Source organism: Pterocles gutturalis, unplaced genomic scaffold (genome assembly GCF_000699245.1).
Source record: "Pterocles gutturalis isolate BGI_N339 unplaced genomic scaffold, ASM69924v1 scaffold6433, whole genome shotgun sequence".
Classification (NCBI taxonomy): domain Eukaryota; kingdom Metazoa; phylum Chordata; class Aves; order Pterocliformes; family Pteroclidae; genus Pterocles; species Pterocles gutturalis.
The window spans coordinates 1,585-20,381 of NW_010117858.1; the positions used below are offsets into that span (position 1 = coordinate 1,585).

General features: G+C 38.1%; 1 protein-coding gene across 1 annotated transcript in view; it reads left to right on the forward strand.

Moving 5' to 3' along the window:
* Window positions 1–307: 307 nt before the first annotated feature.
* Window positions 308–18,797, forward strand: part of LOC104463578 (phosphatidylinositol 4-kinase alpha-like) — a gene marked incomplete at its 5' end in the record, with an annotated part of 20,943 nt that continues 2,453 nt past the window's right edge. Inside the window, 17 exons of the mRNA XM_010075962.1 lie at window positions 308–424; window positions 1,655–1,748; window positions 2,433–2,521; window positions 3,009–3,081; window positions 3,395–3,654; window positions 4,348–4,414; window positions 6,398–6,546; window positions 6,946–7,011; window positions 7,911–8,007; window positions 8,384–8,575; window positions 10,007–10,107; window positions 10,866–10,995; window positions 12,040–12,169; window positions 12,815–12,910; window positions 13,627–13,810; window positions 14,544–14,647; window positions 15,653–15,821. Coding sequence (XP_010074264.1) covers window positions 308–424; window positions 1,655–1,748; window positions 2,433–2,521; window positions 3,009–3,081; window positions 3,395–3,654; window positions 4,348–4,414; window positions 6,398–6,546; window positions 6,946–7,011; window positions 7,911–8,007; window positions 8,384–8,575; window positions 10,007–10,107; window positions 10,866–10,995; window positions 12,040–12,169; window positions 12,815–12,910; window positions 13,627–13,810; window positions 14,544–14,647; window positions 15,653–15,821 — 2,118 coding nt within the window. The remainder of the gene's footprint in view (window positions 425–1,654; window positions 1,749–2,432; window positions 2,522–3,008; window positions 3,082–3,394; window positions 3,655–4,347; window positions 4,415–6,397; window positions 6,547–6,945; window positions 7,012–7,910; window positions 8,008–8,383; window positions 8,576–10,006; window positions 10,108–10,865; window positions 10,996–12,039; window positions 12,170–12,814; window positions 12,911–13,626; window positions 13,811–14,543; window positions 14,648–15,652; window positions 15,822–18,797) is intronic.

The window sequence follows — 18,797 nt, forward strand, 5'->3', positions numbered from 1 at the left end:
TCCACATCAAACACAGGAGGTCTGAATGAGGCTTGAAAACCACAGCCTGTCAGCTCGTTTCTCTGCTGTGAAAATATTTGCAGTTGCATTAGTGCTGCCCAGGCCTGTTGCTTGGCGTGCTCTAGGGCACGGACATGATGGCTCGCTCTGTTCCCTAAAAGAGAAGCTGGGAGCTATTTGAATCACTTTCCTGAGGTCTGATGGTGGATTTTTGAAAGAAAATTTTAGCACATGTACTGTTGTTCCCTTGGATTGCTTTGACGCTTTCGGTCTTGTTCCCTTGTTTATTCCTTCCTCTGTTTTTCAGGTACAAAAACTGCTTTGTATGTGTCCAGTGGATTTCCACGGTATTTTCCAGTTAGACGAACGTCGCAGAGATGCTGTTATTGCTTTAGGAATCTTTCTAATTGAATCTGACCTTCAGGTATTTTTCCCACTTAGGCTAACTCTATTAAACTTGAAAGATTTTTGGTTAATTCAAATTTAGTTGTTCACTGAACGAAAAGTTGGTACTTTCTCTTCATAAAAATAAACAAAGAGATCAGAGATAACAGAGGGATGCAGGCAGGAGAGCACAGGGAGACAAGGACAGTACTCACTAGTATGATATTAGTCGTGGCACTGCCACAGCCAAACTGCTCTCCTTTTTTTTGGTTATCATAGCTTAAGGAGAGAAAGGAAAAGCTATTCAGGAGGATTTGCTCAAACTCTGTGTGTCAGTGCATGTTCTTCCCCGCCTATGTCTGAATGACAGGTGTGCTCCAGCATCTTCCTGAGCGTCAGGTTTGTAACAGCCCTTTCCACGCCTGGCGCTAGCCAGAATAAAAAGACAGGCAGCACACACATAGGCTGCCTTGTGTACGAGCATCCCTTTTGTGTCTGTCAGCCTGTTTATGACAAGCTGGTTCTCTTCCCTTGAGCCTCTGGGCGTGGTATTGTTTTGTGCAGAGGAAAGGAAGGATATACAGAGTCCTAGGTCCAAAGTCATTAGACCTCGCTGTAGGTCGTGTAATGTTGGTGGGGTTTGCACCAGACCTGAACATCCTTGTGTTTAGTCTTTAATTACTGTGATACAGCTTGCATGCATATTATTGATGTTGTTCTTTTTGCCTTTTTTTTAGTATGAAGTTTAAATGAGGCAGCTGTATTTGTGTTTCTCAGCGTTTTCAAAGCCAGCAGCTAGTATTAATTACTTCAACTCTATGAGGAAGGAAAGTGCTGTCCTTTGATTTGCAGATTAGGCAGCTGAAGTGTTACACAGATGTGGAAGTGACTTGCGTAAGGCTGTGGGATGGATCACATGTACTGCATTGGGACTGGCACTGAATTTCTAGCTGCCTTGAAGTTATTTTGTAGCCTTGCTGTAAACAAATAGAATTTTTTCAGTCAATACTGCTCTGTAACTTTTTTCTCCAACTTTTGTGGAGAATGAACTGTTGCCTAGAATGAAAGGATTGGATTTGTAGCACTGAATTGGTTTGATTTAATTGCCTGTGTTGAAATCAACTTTGCAATATTCAAGAAGCCTGTGGAGTAATTATTAGAAGCAAGTTCTGTGTGTGGCTAATGTAGCCTGTCCATATCTCTAAAATAACCTGAGATGATAAGATTCAGCTTTTCTTCTCCGTTTTAAATAGAGTATTTTCCTCTGTAGCACAAAGATCACGTGGTTCCTTACCTCCTCCGTCTTCTGAAGGGTCTTCCCAAAGTCCAATGGATAGAAGAAAGCAATGCCCGGAAAAGCAGAGGTGATGTTCGGGTTTTTTGATCATTCTCATGGAATGCCAGCCAGGAAATAGAAGCAGCAGAGGTTATTCAGGACATGGGGCAAGGGGAGGTGATAGAGGTCCTGTGAGATTCTTAGCTCCTGACTCAACAGCCGTTAATATTGATTTTCTTTAGAAGCAAAGAGGAAGTTGAATAGCTCCCAGCTTTCTTGCTTGACTGCTTTGTGATAAATTGCACTTTCTAAATAGTTCTACACTCAATATATTTTGTTCCTAAATTGTAGAAGTTTGTGTAGGAGTTAGAGCAGGAGAGTGGAACCTGAGATTTATGTGCTCTCCTTTTAGCTTTGATGCTTAGTTGCTATTTAAACTACTTCATTTCTTGCTCCCTTAATATCTCTTAAAATTAATATGAGAATACCTTTTTACAAGGGCTATTATAAAATTTAATATTTTTTTTCAATTACATGAAAGCCTGGAAAATTTTTAATTATTAAAATTGCTCTTTTACCATTTCATGTTGAAATTATGGTGGTTAGAGTGTATTTCTAAATTTTGTATGTAGTGCCATGTTTTTCTACAATCTGTCTCAGAACAGCATGACATGGGAATCACCTACATAGTGTTGCTTTGTTTTTATTTGCTCTTCCTATGTTGATTCTCTGTAACATTTAAGAGGCTTATTTTCTGTTTGTTACTTTGCAGGCTTGCTTCCAGTTGCAGAAAACTTCAGCTTCTGCTTGGTAACGTTGTTATCAGACGTTGCTTACATGGATGCCTCTCTCAGAGAGCAGGTAGAGTTTTAAGTTTTTGCTAATGTAGCACCCAGTTCTTCAAGGCTGCAATGTTGACAAATGTTTAGAGAAGAGTACACTGCAGCTGCTTCCTTTTTTGCAGAAGGTTTGATTGCTTTAACGAGTGTACTGTTGCATTATTTTGCTTGTGTTCATTAATAGTCAGTTATGTAGGAAGATATTCATAAGTCTGCTGTTACTTCTAGGTGTCAAAGGATGTCAGTTGCTGAGCCTGGAGTTCTAGAATTCAAATTTTCATACTGAGATTAAGACTGCTGCAATTTTATTCTACTAGTACAGACCAGCTAACTGCAGACTTTAAGTGAAGGCAATATACTTTTTCAGTCACACAGAATTAAAAAAAATCTTGTTTACTGAGGTGCTTATGTTAATATTTGCAAATTTCATTTGTTGTAGTGACGTGGTATAAGATAATGATATCTCTTTACCAAAAGACATTTTTGTATGTCTGTCTTGATTACTTTAGATTTTGGATGCAATTCTACAAGTAATGCAGTTCCTGTTGGGAATGTGCCAGACCTTGCAAATGCATGATAAAGGTACTATGAAAATTGTTCTGTATTTGTAAATCCTGTCCGCTGACCTTCTCTTGTGTTTTCTGATTATCGGATCACTCCTTAAAAATGAGCAGCTTTTTCTTTTGGCTTTCCTTAGCACATATTTATTTGTTGCAGACTGACAGAGAAGCAGGAGAAGTGTATTAATTTGCGATACCTTCTTGGTATTTCCTCTACTTGCACAAATAAGTCTTTGTAAAGCACACTTGTCTGAAACAGTTTAGTGAAGTGGTAGCAATACCATGAAGAGTAAGTTCTAAGTTGCTGTTAATATACTTTTATGTGTGTTTTTCAGAATATTTATGCAAGTATGCAGTACCCTGCCTGATAGGAATTTCTCGAGCCTTTGGTCGCTACAGCAATTCAGAGGAAGCTCTCCTTTCAAAACTTTTTCCAAAAATTCCCCCGCATTCCCTGAGAGTCCCAGAAGAGCTTGATGGAATTCGCCGACGATCCTTTAATGATTTCAGATCAATTCTTCCCAGTTCTCTACTCACTGTTTGCCAAGAAGGAACACTAAAGAGAAAAGCTAGCAGTGTGTCTAGCATCTCGCAGGTTTGTATGACTTGCTCTGTGTTGGAAGTCAGTGTTTAGATGATTTTGTGGTCTTGGTGCAGTTAGGACAGCATTAAGCCTGGATATGCAGGCAGTCTCTTAACACATTATTTGACTAGATGCAGAGATATTTATTTTGGTTCTGCAGCTGAGTTTTAAAATAATTTTCTAGTTTGTGAGCTGCAGAATAATCAGTGACAGCTAAACTGACAACTGTACTAATAAGTCTTCGCACGGAACAACCAGCAAATCCTATTCCTTGTGTTATTCTTGTGAAAAAGCATTGTAATATATATCTGAGAGTTTGGGAAGCTGGCTCTTAGTGGCTAAAGTTTTCAGGAGTGCAGAGATTACATGAGCTCTCACTGGTTTCACCAGGAGCTGTCGGTGTTTGTTGTCTCGGGAAGAATGGATTCAGATGCTGGTTTTGAAACCGCAGATTGTTCTTAGCATAGTTACATACAGTACAGGAGTCATCATTCTGATCTCTTCCCTTTAGTCAAAAGCCCTGAATTAGCTTTTTGTAACTTCCTATTTTTGGTTGGAATTGAGCTGTTAGACCCAGCAATATGTAGTTCCTGTTGGTTTTGCTTGAAGCTGTGTTCAATTTAAAGTGTATGAAATATTCCCTGGAAGATTTTTTTAATGTTTTATAAATAGTTTTTTAAATTATGACTTTGTGTGATGTTTCAGGTTAGTCCTGAACGTGGAATTCCCCCTCCCAGCTCTCCTGGAGGATCTGCAATTCATTACTTTGAAGGTAAATTATTTTTGCAAAGGTAGAGTGTGTGATTTGGGGGGTTTGTTGGTATTTATTGGAAAATGAAAAGCAAATCCTTTTGACACCTTTTTCTGCCCTGTACAATTCTTATAGTAATTCTCTGGCATGTACCTGCTAGGATTCTGAAAAATTTTGAAGTATAAAAGACAATAGGAAGTTATCGTTAACACCAGTGGTTTCCAGGCTCAGTTGTTTGTGGCACTGAGAAAGACATGGTTTCCTGACTGCTAGGCTGTGCCTAGCACTAAAGAGCTTAATTCAGCTAGGCCAAAAATATTTCAGGGGATTAGGCTGAGGAACTTTGAGGAACAAGTGTTAATATTGTGCTTCACTAGACAACTACATTGTTGGACCAGGGTCTGGAATTTTGAGACCTTTTGGCACATTGTATAAATCTAAAACAATGACTCCATTTGGTGTGAACGTGATATGGGTCATGGTGTGAGACCTAGTGATTTGCTGAAGTGAGAAATAATAAAGGAAACACTGGAGTTGAGTGCTCACTAGTGTGTGTTAATTACTGTATCATAAAAGGCAGAAATGTGAAAAATTTTCATGAGTTAATATGTAAACTCTTAACCACTGGGTTTTGGTAGAGCTCTAGTCGTGAGTTCTGTGTCAAAGCAGAGCTTAAAAATAGACTTTAATGAATCGATGGAGAACTAGCTCTGCATCTGAGGTGTTCTGGTGTCTCTGGTTTTGTCTGGCCCTTTGAGGTTTTTAACATTTGGGCATTCTCTGTTTCTGGGTCATTCTCCTCTCCAGAGCCCTGGCTTAAATTAATTTCTTCCACATTACTTTTCTTTTTCCTTCATGTTAGTATTTGTAGAGACATCTGTCTTCCTCAATCATATAATGGGATTGCAGGGTAATTCAAATATCATTCTTAAATTGCCAAGCAGGAAGAGACCTGTTTGTCATCCGTCTACCCCATTGAACCAACCCGTAGTTCTTCAATTTATGGTCTTTGTGTTTTGAATTTAAAAAAAAAAGCTGCAGGTTAGAAAGAGGCTGTAGTAGGAGAACAAAAATCATCTTGATTAAAACTACAGGTGGATAATGGACAACTTTTGTAAAAATTTTGGAATAATTGTGTCTCTAGCAGAGTTATGATTATTCTAATTAGGATTTTATTTTCAATACTAACTTCTACCAGATATTTCAGATACAAGCAGCCCTTGTATTATTTCCAAGAATATAGTTTGTGATAGTCTTATTTTCTGAAGAAGATGAGTAATGGCCTTGTTTTTATTCTGGCCAAGGCTAACAGTTTAGAAAAATGGACTGAAAACATTTAGTGGGTGGTGTTGTCAATAAAAAGTGTTGCTTGAAAGCCTGTTAATCCGAAGAACATTACTTTAGCACAGGCAGCTGTGTACTTTAAAGAGGCAGATATGTATTTTCTAAAGCAAAAACAGTGCCAAAGCAGTATGCTTAGCAAGTTTTTTGCTTAAAAGAGTATTTGAATCTGAAAAATAATTTGATTTCTCTTTACCTTCGAATCACAGTAGTGAATGGTTGCCTCTTCTAAGGCGAAAGCTGTGCCATGTGTTCATTTGTTTTAATATAGGGGAAAACCTTGCAAGATAGTTTTGACTTAACCTGTTTTTTGTACCTCTGCTTTTGACCAAAATGGTGTTTATAAATGCTTTCAGGTCAATGAACATCTGTAGCATGGGGAGACTTCTTATCAGCAGTGTCTCTGGCATGAACACAAGTTGTTGAAATTAATTCTTCCATTGTGATTGCAAACTTCTAACGATCAAGTGCATTTTTTCGTCATAGTTTTCTGCTTGATTTACCAGTAGATTAGCTGAAATGCTCCTCTTGATAGCTTGCAAGTTACAGACTGTGCCTGTGTTGGAAATAACTCTTTAGTAGTAACTAAACATTACACTTAAACAAAGTTTTTATATCCTTTCTCTCCCAAAACTTTTGTTTCTGTTACTTTTTTCTGATCAGGTTCCTATCTTCCCGATGGGAGTGCACTGGATCCTGATTATTACTTCTCTACAATCAGCTCCAGCTTTTCAGTTTCTCCTCTCTTCAATGGCATTAACAATAAAGAGTTTAACATCCCGCTGGAAATGCTCCGTCAGCTGTTGAACATGGTATGTGATGGGTTCTTCTGAAGGCTGCAGTGAGATTGTGTTCTAGATGTTCACACTAGATATAGATGCAGTTTAAGCTTTTAGAATTGTGAATAAAAATATTATGTTTGTCTCTCAAGCTTTTTGTAATACTGTTTTTATGGCATTTAGCATGATGCTTCACAAGTATTTCTAAAAAGCTCTCATATGAACCATGAAGAATTTGGAAAATCAAGTAAGTTTATATGAATTTCTTCCTGTTTTCTACAAGGGTTTAGTTGCTGGGAATTCACACAAGTGAAAGAAAGTACTGGCCCTGTCTGCTTCTGCACCAGCTGTTTTGGAACAGCACACAGAGGCTCAAACATTTGTTCTTATTGCTGTTGGAAATCCATTTGTTTTTTTTTTTTTCTTCCGTAGGTAAAACAGATTGTTGGGGATTCTCTGCTAAAGACCTTAGATGCAGTTGTAGCAGACATTGCAGAGGTATGTTTTTAGATTCCTTTTCTAGTGACTTGAATACTTAATTTTTTTTCTTTGCACTGGGAAAATTAGTCTTTTACCTGTGTAAGGTGTGCCTTCTCTTTGCAAAATGGTACTAATTACCTGTTTGAACTGTTCTTTCAGTGGTTTAAATCTAGCCTTGGACTGTGTGAAAAATGGCGAAGTGAAGGAGGAATGTTTTTTACTAACAAAGAAGGAAATAGTTGTTCTCTTAAAGAATGAGCCATTTTCTTACTTTAGTTATGTTACCCTGCTAAAGTACAGCATTGGTTGCCCAAACTGTTTTACTGTAGACTAAGGTCCTTATTGCATATTACAGTAACATTTGTCTTTTTTTTAATGTAGGTAAGATGTGTTGGTTGTTTTCTTTTTCTGGCTTGGAAATGGCTGCTGCTCTTTTAGGTGTCATTTCTACAAGTTTAATAGCAGTGTTACTGTTTGTGGACCTTTCCCTTCAGAGGTGGCAGGCTTGTTTCTGTAGGTCTGTGAGTCTTTCTTCTCTGCTTCCCTGGGTGCAGTCTGTAACAGCCTGCACCGCGGAGGCTGTTTTACGGAGTTAGCCTCATCTCCGTGGGGGTGTAAAGCTGTGTTGAGAAGAGTGTGTGTTCAGTTGTGTGGGAAGATGACCTTGCTGTTCTCTCCAGCCTTCCTTCAAGTACTGTGGTATTTGAAATGTAGGTCTAAGCGCAGACGCCTTCAGTTTCTCTTTGTGCTATCTCAGTAAAATGATTCGTTTGAATCCTCTTGGTTTTGGGTGGTTTTTTTTTAACATTTTTTTGAATGCTTGTTTACATTGTGGAGGAAAACAATTATGTGACTGGAATAACATTTATTTACCTGTATAATTTTGAATCTAGCAGGTTGCTTCTTTTCTCTTTCAGACGGGTGCTAATTCAGATCTCTATTATAAAACATTCAGTGACCCTCTTTATCTTGCTCAGTTTAAAATGCTGAGAGACACACTATACTATATGAAAGGTATAGTATTTGTATTTTTTTTTTAATTTTCTCCTTCATTATGTTTAGGATCCAAAGCATTGTCTGCATTGTATTGAGTGTTTAAACACCAGGGATTGCATTTCCTGGGAACTCCACATACACTATAAAATGTGTATTTTGAAATGTTTCCATATAAAACAGGTGCTCTGTAAATAGAAAAACCCCGTATTTTTAGCAACACTAAAAGGATTAATAGAAGGCATTTCAGTTGTCTGCTTACTGGTGGACTTTGCCAAGAATTTTTTTTTTTAGGTAGGGGATAAACCATATGAAATAATTTAATTTATAAAACAGCAATTAATTTTATATATGCTGTCATTCTGATACACTGACTTCCTTCCTTTGATTTCTTTAGACCTTCCCAACTCGTTTGTGAAGGAAATCCATGATTTTGTGCTAGAGCAATTCAACAGCAGTCAATCAGAACTGCAGAACATCCTTCATGATGTGGATCGACTGCACAATGAACTGAGTCCTTTAAAACTGCGTTGTCAGGCGAGTGCTGCCTGTGTGGATCTCATGGTGTGGGCCGTGAAAGATGAGCAAGGTAAAACATGCTCTTCAGTCTCTGGAATGTCCCTTTTTTTTTTTTTTTTTTTTTTTTTTTTTTTTTTTTTTTTTTTTGAGTTGTAGCTAAGGTCCCTGAGAGTAGATGGTGCTCAGACGAATATAAAATAAATTTCAGTGGAATACTATTGCTATTAGAATACAAGAGTAAAACTTCCATTAAAAAGTTGTCAAATTAGTTGGCTGGGTAGTTAGACATCTCTATAGAAATGGAAAAGAAAACATACAATTGGTTTATCTAAAAGAAGTGATGTAATTACTGCATTACATGCAGCTGTGTATTTTCTAGTTTATTTTATCTTTTAAATTGTTGCTCTTGGTGTCTTAAATGTTTCTCCATCATTCTTTTAAAGAAAATGTTTTTTCTTCATTGCTAACAGGATTGGGAAGCTCTCACTTTTTCTCAGTTTTTTTTGTTGTATAATTCTTACACATACTCTGAATACATGAAGGGTTTTTTCCTTTGGATCTTGCAATACTTAATTTCTGCCAAATGTGAAGTATGCTCAAAATCAGCTTTTAAGTACTGTAATTCTTTCAGTCATAGTGTTTGTTGTGGTTTTACCCTGGCTAGCAGCAAACACCACACAGCCGCTCGCTCACCCTCCCAGCTCCTGGGGCTTGGGGGAGAGAATTAAAGGGGTAAAGAGAAAAGAGACTTGTGGGTTGAGAGAAGAACAATTTAATAACTAAACTACAATAAAATGGTAAATAATAGCAATGTATACAAATATACAAATGAGTTATAAATAGTGCAGCTGCTCACTACCCAATGGCAAAAGCTCAGCCTGTTCCAATCTAACAATCCTGGAGCAGAGAGAGTCCTGAAACTGCAATCCCAGAAAAGAGACAAGAGCCTGAGCTGACTGAGAGACTGAGGTGACCCAGAGAGAGACCGAACATCCAGACACAGCCCTATCTATGTACAGGGCATAACATGCATGATATGGAACATGCTACTGGAACATACATCCTAAACCTAAAGTCGAATCCTAAGCCAGTAGTGTGGGCTGTGCTTCCTCCTGGCTTCTCCTGCACTTGCAAACATGGGCACAGCAGAAAAGCTGAAAAGTCCTTGACTGTACTGGCAGCAGCTACAAACATCAGGATGTGATCCGCCTGCTCGTCACAAAAGCAAAACACAGCCTCACATAGCTGCTCTGAAGAAAGTTAACTCTGTCCCAGCTGAAACCAGGGCAGTGTTTGACAGAGCTGTCTGGTGCAGATACTAAATTTCCAAAACTGTTTTTTGCAGAAGCAGCACTAAATCTCTTTGAGGAACTACAGGATGAGGGGAGTGAAGCTGATGTATTTTTTGCATTGTTTTAGAAATTCCAATAAGCATTGGGTTGTGCGTGGCTTAATAGCAATCTGATAAACATAAATGTTTCTGTTGAATTTTTAATTTAAGGTGCAGAAAACCTGTGCATCAAGTTATCAGAGAAGCTTCAGTCAAAAACGTCAAGCAAAGTCATCATTGCTCACTTGCCACTGCTAATTTGCTGTTTGCAGGTCTGTCTTTACGGTATTTGACATTACTGTATCAGTGAGTGAGAGTTTGGGGAGTTCTATAGGTTGCGGGAAGAACACTTTTTTTCCGCTGTTTGTATTACTTTCCATCAGTGTGTTCTATGTTTTGATTTTAGAGGTCTGGTGTGGAAAACAGAACTGCAGTAAGCAGTGCTTTCAACATTTTCTTAGCTCAACTACTTCTTGAAGAGTAATATTCATGAGGTTTTTTAACCGGTATTTAATTTCTAAAATATTTAGCTTCTTATTCCATTACATAAACAGAATACTGGGACTGGCAGGTCACTGAGTTTTAAGACTAAGGCTTGGTTATTCTGATTTTTATGTCTTCTCATTGGGCACTTATTCATAGTCTTATAAATGTGGTGTTTTCTACCACATAGTGAATAATCAGGATTCTCTAAAGGTTGGAACTTGTCGAGTAACTTTATTTTTAGAGAGTGCAGTTCATTTCATGTAACTCCTGTGAAATCACCCAGGAAGAAAGCAGCAAAGCTTGACTGCCATGCAGCACTCTAGGATAACCTAAAAGAGTTACAGGATTGAAATGTCTAAATCTTCTGCTGAAAATTGAATCTCTCGGAACTCTGTACAGTTTGTTTTGGTTTTGGGTTTTTTTTTTGGTTTTTTTTTTTTTTTTTTTGTATTGAGCTGAAGTTGCAAGCTTATAGTTGAAATAAAAATTGTGCTGTTACATTCTAAATCTATGTTCCTTTTTTTTTTTTCTCTCTCTTTTTTAGGGTCTAGGTCGTTTGTGTGAGAGGTTCCCTATTGTGGTTCACTCTGTCATTCCATCCTTGAGAGACTTTCTTGTGATACCTTCCCCAGTGCTTGTGAAACTTTACAAGTATCATAGCCAGTATCACACAGGTAAAGGAAAAAAGGCCATGTTCCAAAGGACATGCTAGTGATTGTTATCCAACCTGTATGGCTTTTTGATGCTTTTGGATATTTTGTGGTGATATAGCTGTAGGGGAAAATGGAGATGCATTTGTGATTTTTTTTTTTTTTTTTTTTTTGGAGGTGGAGAGGAGGAATGCAAATCAAATTCTGGTAGAAGTGTATCTAAGGGCAGACAGTGTATATAGAACTACATTTTATCCTAGCAGCAATATTGCTGTGCCTCTTCTGCTGAAACCAGGGTACTCTTATCTCAAGCACTTTTGTCCTGAGATCGATCACCAGCAGCTGTAGTGTGGTACTGCGGTACTGGAGGCTGTATGTGTGTCAGCCTCCTGCACTCCCCTCAGAGCAGTTTGCACGTCGGCCTTCAGAAACCTCCAACAACAGAGCTTCTCCAACCTGAGCCAGTGCATCATTATCCTCACAGTGGGGGAAAAAAAAAAAAATATCCAGTTGGCCTCCTTTGTTTCAAGTTATGGCTGTTGTATCTCATTCTCCCACAAAGCCTGTTTCTGTCTTCTCAGTAACCTACTTTACGCTTTGGAAGACAGCCGATAGTCTGTCCAAAGCTGCCTCTTCTTCAGGCTGAACAAGGCTGTGTTCCCCAGACTCTCCATACAGGTCCTGTGCTTCGGACCCATGACCGTCTTGATGGCATTTGGCAGTTTTTTGTTGTTGTTTTTATATTGTAATACCAAATTGTGATTTCCAAAAATAAAACATTCAATTTAAATCAGTTGCTAGTTCAGAAGCTGTATCGTAATGCTAAAGCAGAACAGGTAAAATAACTAACTAAATTTAGGAAGAATTATTTAGGAAGACTTGAGTGCACTAATATCCTGCATGGCTAGTGACAGCACATGCGCTTCCAAAGTTCTTCAGCTCGGCTCTCCAAGCTGTAGAGTAGGCTACTTGCACTCACCAGATACTGCTCTGTGTGTGTGCGCGCTCATCTTGGGGAAAAAAGCTATTTCCAGTGGTGTTGATTGCTATACTCTGTGTTCTTAGTAGGTGGCAATGACATCAAGATCAGCGTAACCAACGAGCATTCAGAGTCCACTCTAAACGTAATGCCTGGCAAGAAAAGTCAGCCATCCATGTACGAGCAGCTGCGTGACATTGCCATAGACAACATCTGCAGGTAAGAGAGGCTTGCACCGTGTGGAACGTGTTCTATTTCTCTAGCAGAAAAGTATTGTGACCGTTTAGAAGGTGCTGCTATGAAGGCTTTTTGTCTTTTTTGATTATGATTTCATTTTTCTTAAGGCATCTCTTGGTTCTCTTTATGTCCTAATTGTAAAATAATAATTCAGTCTCGTTGCTCTGCTTCCCTCGTATGTAGTTAATGCTAATCACCATTTCGATCTTCAGCAGGGTTTTTTTCTGCTTAGATTATTGTGTTGAGTGAGCCTGTAACAGAAGGTTTGTTATGCACTCAGATGTGGGCAATGTAATGATTATCCTTCTTTCTGGACAGCTGCAGAGAGATGGAAGGAAAACAAATAGTTGGTGACTAGAGACTAAGAGGTTGAATTTTCAAAAGTGGTGGATTCTAACTACCTTATTGCATATCCCCATTGTTGTTGTTGCTGGAGAAAGCAGCAGTAGAAACTCTGCTCATTTTTTAAAATAGATCTGCAGCATTCCTAACCAATCAGTTCTTACACTTCAGTATAGACTTTATACCTGGTGTGGATTTACAGTAGTAAAAAGTTCAGTGTTTAATTAATGCATTTTTTTTTTCCTCTGGCTGTTCTAGCAAGTTTTCTGTTGATTGTTATTCCAGGTGCTTGAAAGCAGGCTTGACTATAGATTCAGTGATTGTTGAGGCCTTTCTTGCCAGTTTATCGAACCGTCTGTACATCTCTCAAGAGAGTGATAAGTAAGTTGTTAGTCAAATCAATTTTTCCTTCGCTCAATGAACCTGTAGCTTATTCAAAGATATAAATACGGGCAGCATTATTTTAGAATTAAGTGTCTCTGAGATTAGTGAGCTTGTATGCAGGGTCACGGTCTTCCCATGCCAATCTTTGCAGAGCTGAGCCCTTGTTTTCATACTGAGAGGGATGGGTTCATTTTTATCTGATTGAATCAGCAAATCTTTGGTTAGTATTAGCCAATTTTGAGTCCTAGATTGAGTGATACTCTCTCTGCTGTATTCTTCAGATTTCAGCTATATTTTGTGACTTGATACAGCTTGTCACTTGGGGCATTTGACTCAATTTTTAAGAGCTCGCCAACCAAGAAACCTCCAAGGGGACTGTGTTGTTTTGCAGGTCACTTTAGCTCTTTTCACTGTTTTTTCTAGAACAGTTTGTTCATGCATTAGTGTTGGTGTCTTGGATGGTGCATTTGTGGGGGTTTTTTTGTATGTTATTTGTTTTGAAAACCAACTTGTATTAAAAACCAACAAGTGTTTCTCTAATGTGAATGTTGGGAGTAGATGAGTATATAGAGTGGCGATATTAAGCTGTTAATGATGTTTAAATTCAGTATATGAACTGTTTCTTACATTAAATGTAACCGTACTTGAAGGTCTTGATAACTGGTCAACTGTTACATATACGGTTTGGGGGTTTTTTGTTTATTTTTTAACAGGGAAGCTCATTTGATTCCTGACCACACAATTCGTGCTCTAGGGCACATTGCAGTGGCGCTGAGGGACACCCCAAAAATGATGGAACCCATCCTACAGATCTTACAGCAGAAGTTTTGCCAGCCACCCTCTCATCTTGATGTACTGATCATTGATCAGCTGGGCTGCCTGGTCATCACTGGAAATGTAAGGAAGGAACTGGCCAAGAGAGTGCCAGTTCATTATCCCTTTCCTTTAGTAAAAAGGAAACATATTTTAGAAACCGTGTTTGCAGAATTTTTTAAAGTTTTTTTCTTTTCTTCACCACAGGTGTATTCTTATACAATCCTCATGTTTCTGTGACATCAGAAATTAATAATGTATAAGGGGCTGTCCCTGTAAAGAAGATTAGTCCCCACAGAAAATAATAAAAGTTTTTAAGAATTACTGAACCTATACAACCCCACCAGATGCAATGTTTCCTAAAGTTATTAAGAAGTTTATAATCTTGCTGTGTATCTTGAACACAGCACATTATCTTTTTCATATCAGTAATTAACTTTCAAAGTCTTGTAGGTCCATACCTTTTAAAGTATAGATTGCCTTCTTTAGTCATACAAGGATTAACTGACTTACCTTTTCCAAATGTAATTTGTGTCTCTGAGTAAGCAATTAATTGCCAGAACTCAGAAGCCTGAAAAAAATTTTTCATCAGACAGAGTTAAATAACTTAATAAATGTTGTATAATTTGGGCAATTAAAAACACAGATGAAAGCACTTCCACCATGTGTTTTATGGAAGTTGAAACTTTTTCTCAGGCTATGACTAGATACCCATCTGAAGAACTTTGTAATACTTAGTGTATTTACAGGGTTGTTCTTTAGAGAGATTGTATTCAATAAGCTCTGCTTAGTGACTTGGGTTTTGGTTTTTTTACAGCAATATATTTACCAGGAGGTGTGGAATCTGTTTCAGCAAATCAGTGTTAAAGCAAGCTCAGTTGTTTACTCTGCCACAAAAGATTACAAGGATCATGGATACAGGTAACACTTAGCTGTGTACCTTAAATGTATGAATACTATATCAAATTTTTTTTATTCTGTGTTGGGGATTTTCACTTTTTCCCAGTATAAGTTTTCTAACAAGGTTATAAATAAATACTGTTATTTTTCTTTGATGTTAAAAAGTAATATATTAGTTTAAAGATAGCAGCACTCGATAATGTAGAGATTCCTAAAAATGTTTTTCACTACAGGTAGTACTGATTTTTTTTTTTCCCCCTCTCTAAGGAGTTAATGTTTGTAAATGATAATTGCCATTGATGACTTATGTTATCTGTAACTAGAGTAATTAATCTCTTATTCTAGAAAAGCTAGTGAAGTTCCACTGGGTTTTTTGTGTGTGTTATGGTTTTGGTTTTTTTTAAATATGGTCCCAGTACTTATTAGGGATTAAATGCAAACCGTTAATAATGTGATTCTTATTATGTAAGTATACATTTTAGTCCCTGTTATAATTAAAGATTCACTGATTTCGGTGGCAGTTGGGGTAGGCTGGATATATTTTAATTTAGTATGTGAGTAACTGAGAAGACTATTCCTGTTTTAACATACTGGCTGACCCAGTGCAATCTCAGTTTTAACAATAACTGATACTAGTTCTGATTCTGCTTAAGAGCTTTCCCAGTCCAGAAGCACAGCCCTTTGCTGCTTCTTGTCTGTAGCCGTATCTGCTACAGGAAAGTAATTTCCTTTTGGCTGTGATAGCATAAAAAATGAGATGTCCTCCAGAGGCAAAATGTACAAATAGTTTTTCACTCAAATACTGATTGCATTTCAATTATCAGTGAAGTGATGTGCCACTATTCATGAAAACAGGAAATACCCCCCCCCCAAAAAAAAAACCAAAAAAACCAAAAAAACCAAAAAACTCTGAGTGAAAAAAATGTCAGTAATCTTATTAGGAGAGTTACTATCAGCATTATGAAGAAAGCACTGAAATAGAAAACTTTGAGGAATTCCCTGTTTGTAACTGCTCTTTCTTCTCAGGCACTGCTCCTTAGCAGTCATTAATGCCCTAGCTAACATCGCTGCTAACATTCAAGGGGAACATCTTGTGGATGAACTACTGATGAACTTGCTGGAACTGTTTGTTCAGCTTGGGCTAGAAGGAAAGAGAGCTAGCGAGAGAGCAAGTGAAAAAGGACCGGCACTGAAGGTCAGATATTCGCTGTTTTTTAATTGTATGCAGCTGTGTGTTTATACAGATGGCACTACTGAACATAGTCTTCTGAGTGTCTTTGGAACCCAAACCATGCCCTTACACACACAGAAAAAAATCACGCTTCCTTAAACCTAAGGATGTGTTCTGATTGTGGAATATGAGTCCAGATCAGTAATGCCTTTCAAACACCTGACTGATCTGTGTGTAGTATCCGAGATAAAGCAGTGGTGTAGCTACTGTTCAGCTGAGTTTCATTCTGTGTGGGGCTGAGTGAACTGTCTGGCGTGTTCAGCTGTTAGAGGCAGAGAGAGGCTTCAAAGAGAAATACAGAGTGCTGACTACTTAACCCCTCTTACTAATTTTTGAAGTGTCTTTAGATGTGACAGAATTCTGCTTTCTAATTGTTGTGGTGTCATAGGATCATAGGAAAACTCAGGTTGGAAGGGACCTCAGGAAGTCATCTAGTCCAAACTCCACATTGAAGTAGCCAGTTTGTGTCATCCTGGTTAATCCTGAGCTGCTGTTATGCAGTTGCATATGCATCTTCGTTTTTTCGAAGATCCAAGTTGATGCAGGCCTGTGTGTCTAGGCTTATAAAGGAAACAGTGCACTGAAGTGAAAATTAGAGATTTGAAAGAAATCTCGGATGATTTTTAGGAGTGCTTTGTTTAGAGAGTTAAGTTTATTCAAAAAGCATGCCCAAGAAAGAGAAGACTTGTCTCGTAGATTGATTGGTATGGTGGGAGTACTTTGCAGAAGAGTAAATTTGAATAGTTGCTTTAAAATAAGAGTTATTTTAAAATACAGTTTTTAATTGTGATTTGTAAAATTTAATACATACTGGCCTTTAAAAGTCTATGAGAAGGTCTGGAAGAGGAATGTCTTCAGATGCTAGCTGAATTTCTGTGGGAGCAGTTTATATGTGGTTACTTTATTCATTCATAATTCTCTGCCTTCTTATGTGAAGACTTTTTCACCTCACTTCATACTAGCTTTTCTTCCCATTTCAGTGAAGTATCCAGAGTACTCGATGTGCCTATTCTATTTAAGCAGCAAACAAAAAGCTTAGCCTTTCCCACAATATCTTCCTCTCATATTTGCTGTAAAATAGAAATGAGCTGTTAAGCTTGCCCTTTGCTCTTGAGATCTGTATTATCATTTGAAAAGCAAAGTGGGGTTGCTTCCTACTCGTCAGAAGTCAGACCTTTCCTCTGGCTATATTCCTCCCTAGTCTTCAAATGCTGGGACCTCTTGGCATTCTAAGCACTTCCTTAGGACACCTTTTAAAAACTCACGGTGTTTTATAGTGATTTTATGTACAAGAAATACACTTGTATGTTTTAGTAATTCTAATGTGTTCATAGTGGAAAGTTAAGGTTTTCTTGGAGATGCAGTTTGGGAGCTGCTCCCTGCTTTCTGGGGCAGATAGGGAACACTCCCTTCTGAAATAGGCACGTTTGCCTAGTACTAAGAGGAACAATGTCATTTTTTTTCCTTTTTGATCTCTTTTTTTCCCCCTCCTGTGTATGCTACACTTCCATAGTCCTAAGTTCTGTCTTATGGGATGGGTGAAGTCTCTTGGTCAATTCTTCTGAAATTAATCTGTTTGTTTTGAAGATAGACTGCATTTAATCAGAGATGTGCCAACTCTTTTAAAAGGGAACCAGGACATGTCTAGAATCTGCTTTTCATGAAGTCTGTGGTGGAAAATCTCTCTCTGTGGGTTTCATAGGTTCTTTTAACCACAGATAAGTGAGCTGAAATGGTGAAAACCAGATTGTAAACATTGCTCTGAAATGACACTATTCTAGATTAGGTTCCACACTCCTCCTTTTTCAGGGATATTTTTTTCACTGTTTCAGTTTTAGAATCACTATGGGAGACGAACTGCTGCACTGACAAAGCTGCCTACAAATGGAAAAGTATGTGATTGATGTAACGTGGACTTGAGCTAGGAGGCAGTGTTTCTTTATTATGAAGATCCTATAGCAGTTTTTACTAGAACACTCTTTATTCAATGTAGAGTAAAAGTTATGAAAGGTATTCTGAAGACTGTGTTACTTCATTTTCAAGAAGAGTTAGAATAGGTAAAACACTGCACATGCTGTGCTCCCAAACAAAAGCAATTTTTTTCTTTTATAGTTGTCAGATAGTTTGCCTGTGTCCTATGCTTCTCAGCATACCTTTTCATGGACTTGAATTTGCTCTCTAACCATTAAAATGCTTCAGTGGATTATTTGTTCAGTTTTAAATCAGATCTTTTGACCGTGCAAAAGTGGCTTCTCTGAGGGGAAGAAATTTTTTTTTTTCTGTTGCTGATAGTTAACAGAAATGTCCCCTAAGTATGCCCAGGGATGGAAGTAATTGCCTACTCTTCATCCTCAGTGTCATATATTATCATAAAGGGGCTGATAATCCATTTTTAGAATAAAAATGCTGGGAGAGAAGTGGGTTTTCTGCAGTTTTGTCTGTTGCCTGGGTTCTGGCTATCTCAATTAGCTGGCATCTGTACTCTGACTCTGCAGCAGTTTGTCACGTGCAGTGGACTGTCCTGAAGCAAAATAATTACAATGATTTTTTCCAGTCATTCCTACCCCTTAGAGTGACTGGAGTGGTGTTCTTTTTATTCCCTTCAAAAATATTTAAGGGTCCATCTTCATTTTGCTTTATCTTGGACACTACAGGAAAGATAACTAAATGTGTTTTAGTTGGGTTGTATCATTATTGTTTCATCTGAAGACTATTTGGCACTCTGTCTCTCTCTCTCTCCCCTTTTCATCTTTCTTTTTTTAAAAAATAGCTTTCTTTTGGTTTATTCGACTTCATGCAAAGCCATACCCTGTTAGCATGTCTGCCTTGCCTCCCCTCTGTGGCACCAGGGGTCTCTGTACCTGGTGTCTCTCTGATAAGGAGGCAGCTGGAGAGTTCTCTTCCTCCCAAATCCAAAGTGGAGGGATAGGGGAGGTAGGG